This window comes from Notothenia coriiceps, unplaced genomic scaffold (genome assembly GCF_000735185.1).
Source record: "Notothenia coriiceps isolate Sejong01 unplaced genomic scaffold, NC01 NC01_scaffold00019762, whole genome shotgun sequence".
NCBI classification, from domain to species: domain Eukaryota; kingdom Metazoa; phylum Chordata; class Actinopteri; order Perciformes; family Nototheniidae; genus Notothenia; species Notothenia coriiceps.
Genome location: NW_011352463.1, coordinates 161,762 through 166,401, shown reverse-complemented (window position 1 = coordinate 166,401; position 4,640 = coordinate 161,762). Strand labels below are relative to the sequence as shown.

Genomic DNA, 4,640 nt, shown 5'->3' with positions numbered 1-4,640 from the left:
GTTATCACGCAGTCTGTTCTTCTTCTCTGGTTATCACGCAGTCTGTTCTTCTTCTCTGGTTATCATGCAGTTCGTTCTTCTTCTCTGGTTATCACGCAGTTTTTCAAAGTTACGTTAAAAGACCGGAGCGATAAGCGGTATCGATAAAAGTAGTAGTACCGTTAAAACCTTAACGATCCCCACATCGGAGTACTTTCTATACTTCAAGTGCAGGAAGTTGATACTTTTACTCAAGGGAAGATCCGAGGATTTTTTCCACCGCTGCCGAAATGGAGCTAAACCGTGAAAATAAAACGGCACCAGCTTTGTAATAAAGCTTTCCTTATCAATAAATAAATGGACCCTTCACATCAATAACATCCTTCACATTTTTAACGCAGATCGTCCTTCAGGTTTCTGTAATTCTGCAGGCTGTGACGATATTAACTTTAACGTCTTGAAAAATGAAAAAGGATGCTCATGAATTGAAGAAGTTTTCACATATATTATAATTGTAATTGAGTCCGGGACATAAAGTGTGCAGTTCTCTGCGTGTCCACAGGGGGGCGAGTGAAGTCTGTTTAATGTTCTTCAGTTATCTTTTATGAACAAAAGTAACCCGCTAAATGTAATATCACTCTGCAGAATGAGTACTCTTACTTCTGATAGTTTAAGTACATTCTATTTTCATTAGCCTTTGTAGTGTTGATATCTTTGAACAGAGTATTTGTACTCTGGAGGATTACAGGTCATTCAGTGTTTTCCTTTGCAGGTCAGGAACGTTCAGAGCCACGCCTCCTGAGGCGCTGAACACACCGAGCCGATCTCAGCCGTCCATAGATGTCTGGCCGTTGATGAGCGTCCTGTCGCCCTAATCAGATTGGGGTGTCCCGCACCGTTGTGTCTTTTCGGCCGTGCCGACACCTTCCGCTGCCGGAAAAAGAAATCACTCTGATTGGCTGTTCAGCTTAGCGAATCAGTGCATGAGAAGCGAAACGGAAGTGAGGTACGCAAACAAACGATTAGGCACACACAGACGGCTGTTTTCTTTCATTTTCATCTCACCTGGACGCAAGAAACCAAAGACCAACTCATCAGCACACGCCGTTTGTTTCTATCACGCAGTCTGTTCTTCTTCTCTGGTTATCACGCAGTCTGTTCTTCTTCTCTGCTGTTCTTCTTCTCTGGTTATCACGCAGTCTGTTCTTCTTCTCTGGTTATCACGCAGTCTGTTCTTCTTCTCTGGTTATCACGCAGTCTGTTCTTCTTCTCTGGTTATCACGCAGTCTGTTCTTCTTCTCTGGTTATCACGCAGTCTGTTCTTCTTCTTTGGTTATCACGCAGTCCGTCTTCCGGTCGCCTCTTTTGAATGACGAACACACACTACCGCCGCCTGCTGGTGAGGAGAGTTATTGCCACTCACGCATGCGCAGTGCGTACGTGCTCCTTGGCCGTCGGCTGATGTCTTGGCGGTGTGTTTCAGTGCGACACATGGCCGAGACGCAGGAGACGTGAGGCGACGCCACAGTCGGGTCCGTCGGGACGTGTTCTTTGGTGTCGGCGACCTTTATTTAGAGCGAGGGTTAAATGGAGGGACACTAAACCCTAGAAAAAGTCCAAGATTTACGAGAAAAATACTAGTCAACAAACATGTTGTTCCTTAACAACAAAAAACACTATTACCAAGTGGTTTACTTCCAACGATGTGACCCAGAGGATCTGGATCTTCTAATGAATGTTTTTGGGACCTTCGAGCATTTCAGTTATTTCTCATTCATATAAAAAAGTGTTTCCTCTTGTAAATAAAGGAGTTTATAATCTACGTTTTAAAAAAAAAATTTAATCCTAAATGTGCCCTTTAATTATCTGTGTCTCTAAACTGTGTGGATTTCTGATTGTTTGAATATTATTTAAAAGCCAGTGAAACATTGACACAGATAATAAACGCACCTTCTTAGTGACGCTGCAGGCGGAGGAGGGAACGGAGAGTTCAGAGAAGCCGCTGTCCAGACGCTCCTCTGCCTCCTCCCTCCTGTACTGGGGAGGAGCAGCCGGGTTGGGGGGGGGGGAGGAGGAGACAGCCTTCCTGGTTCTGGTCCTGGTCCTGGTTCTGGTCCTGGGCTCCTGAGTCCTCATGGGTCCCTGGAAGTTGAAGGGGCTGTAAGGGTCCGAGCAGCTGAAGGAGCTCCACAGACGGAGACTTTCTGCTTCGTCTGCCTCACTCGCTGAGGTGGAATCATCCCAGGAGTCACTGCCCGATGGGGGGGAGGAGACAGCCAGGGGGGAGAGAGGGAAAGGGAGGAGAGAGGGGGAGGGGTCGGGGGAGGAGTCACTGGAGGAAGGAGGGATGTTTCTGGGAGGAGAGGTGGCCGTGTGCAGCGGAGCCGTGAAGTTTCGGGGGTCGTACGGGTCAGCGCTGCGACCCAGGTATCTCCACAGACGCTCAGAGTCTGAGTCTGAGTCGTCCGTGGAGTCGGAGAGATCGGACGAGTCTTCGCTGTTGAAGCCGTCATCGTCATCATCTTCCTCAGAGCTGGACCCCCCCTCGGAGCTGTCGTCGCTGCAGGGTTGTCCCATGATGAATGCGATTGCTTTGTTCTGACAGCGGTTCGGACCCTCTTCTACCTCCACTGATAGACCCTCTACCTCCACTGATAGACCCTCTACCTCCACTGATAGACCCTCTACCTCCTCTGATAGACCCTCTACCTCCACTGATAGACCCTCTACCTCCTCTGAAGTCTCTTCAGTGGGACTACTTTCTGCGGCACGCTGCTGCTCTTCAATCGGAGCGTTCACCATGTTCACCTGGAGGAACGGATCAATAATAAAGAGTCATAATCTGGATAACTGATCAGTACACACACACACACACACACACACACACACACACACACACACACACACACACACACACACACACACACACACACACACACACACACACACACACCCCTTAATGTTCAGAAACAGCTCACATATCACCCTCACACACACAGCATGCATGTACAGTACGCACTCTTCTGCTACTTGTGAATGACCGCAGTGGCTTTCTTGTGTTTTTGTTGGCAAATGCACCACAGCTACATCCTCCCTCCACACGCAGACAAACATCCTATCAGGAATTCTCTGGCTGCCTCTGTGGAAGTGGCAGCTGATCTTCATGGCAGAGCTACAATCGAGCCTGCAGTGTGAAAGCCATCCACCTATTTATCACAGCGATCGCAGACATGATGTGGTGGCAGGGGAATGTGCTGCCACACACCCCACCTACGTATCTACTTTCTTCTCATCCTGCCTCTCATTTTACTTTTTTCTTTCATCTTGTTTCCCGCTCATCAATCTTTGACTATCTCTCCCCCCCTTCTGTTCACACCCCCACACACCCTTTCATCTCTTTGTCTCTCAATTTTTCTTCTTTCTGCCCTTGTGGACAACACACACACACACACACACACACACACACACACACACACACACACACACACACACACACACACACACACACACACACACACACACACACACACACACAGATAGATGCTTGTGCACCAAAACTCATTTTACGGCAAATTGTTTATTCCTGACATTGAGGAACAGTACACACACATACACAATAATAACAATCCTATAAGAGCCGTTAGCCTGTAAATGTACATTATGAAGATATTCTGGATCATAGTTATTTCTGTGGGCCTGCCAATGTTTCTGTCATATGTGGAGTTTAACATGCTGAACAAAATGTTTTAGTATAAGACGCATATTTTTAGCAAACATCCAATGGAAAAGCCCCATTAGCTTTTTGTTGAGGAGACCCCTTGGCATGCTAACTTCTCTGTTAATATCAACACTGCAATATTTAGCCCAGTATACTTCTGGCTGAATAGCAGATTAGCTGATGGTTAGAAACACATCTCTTATCTATAGGCTTTTACGTAGCTTGTGTTGTAGCACTGCAGTGAAAATAAAAGTGGCACCAGTTAATATTTCTTCTGTTTCTTGTTATTACTGTAAGTCAGTGGTTCTCAAACTTTTTCTGTCAGGCCCCCACTTTGGAGAAAAAAAAAGTCGGGCCCCCCCCCCCNCATCAGTTCATCAAACACTCCGAGCTGGACATTCATATAACATGCTTTCCCCAGCTAGCTCTGGGCATAGACTCAGAAGTAATAAATCACATACTGTATGTTTTATGAGCTAACTGGCCCAGGGTTGTAAAGAGGGTTGTATTAAGACAGTTGCCTCAGATACTGAAGATAGGATTTGTTGAATTTTTAATCATGTCTTTAATTCTGCATTACTCACCAGCGCATCACCCATATATTAGGAATTGCACGTCTTATTTTATCCTCTAAACCTTAAAACATATGTATTTCCAAAAAGCCAGTGTGAAAACAAACTCTGGCATGTATTGCTTTAACGGTATAACTTTAACATTTGTACATTTTTAAATCCCATACACTTTAAATATTCTCAACAGTACTTAGGAGCCGCTTATCATTCAAATGGTGCATGCAACGATGCACGCACACACACACACACACACACACACACACACACACACACACACACACACACACACACACACACACACACACACACACACACACACACACACACACACACACTCTCTCTCTATCTCTCTCACACACAGACACACACAC

At 46.0% G+C, this 4,640-nt stretch overlaps 1 protein-coding gene across 2 annotated transcripts in view; it reads right to left on the bottom strand.

The window, feature by feature from the left end:
* ppp1r15b (protein phosphatase 1, regulatory subunit 15B) overlaps positions 1–2,823 on the bottom strand; it is a 6,651-nt gene extending 3,828 nt beyond the window's left edge. Inside the window, exons 1-2 of one of the 2 annotated variants that reach the window (XM_010779034.1) lie at positions 2,710–2,823; positions 1,930–2,667 (exon numbers count right to left, since the gene is read on the bottom strand). In XM_010779034.1, the coding sequence (XP_010777336.1) occupies positions 1,930–2,667; positions 2,710–2,781 (810 nt within the window). In that variant the 5' untranslated portion in view covers positions 2,782–2,823. Of the gene's footprint in view, positions 1–1,929 lie in introns of both variants that reach the window. The other variant, XM_010779033.1, reaches the window with a different exon arrangement.
* Between the last annotated feature and the right edge of the window lie 1,817 nt (positions 2,824–4,640).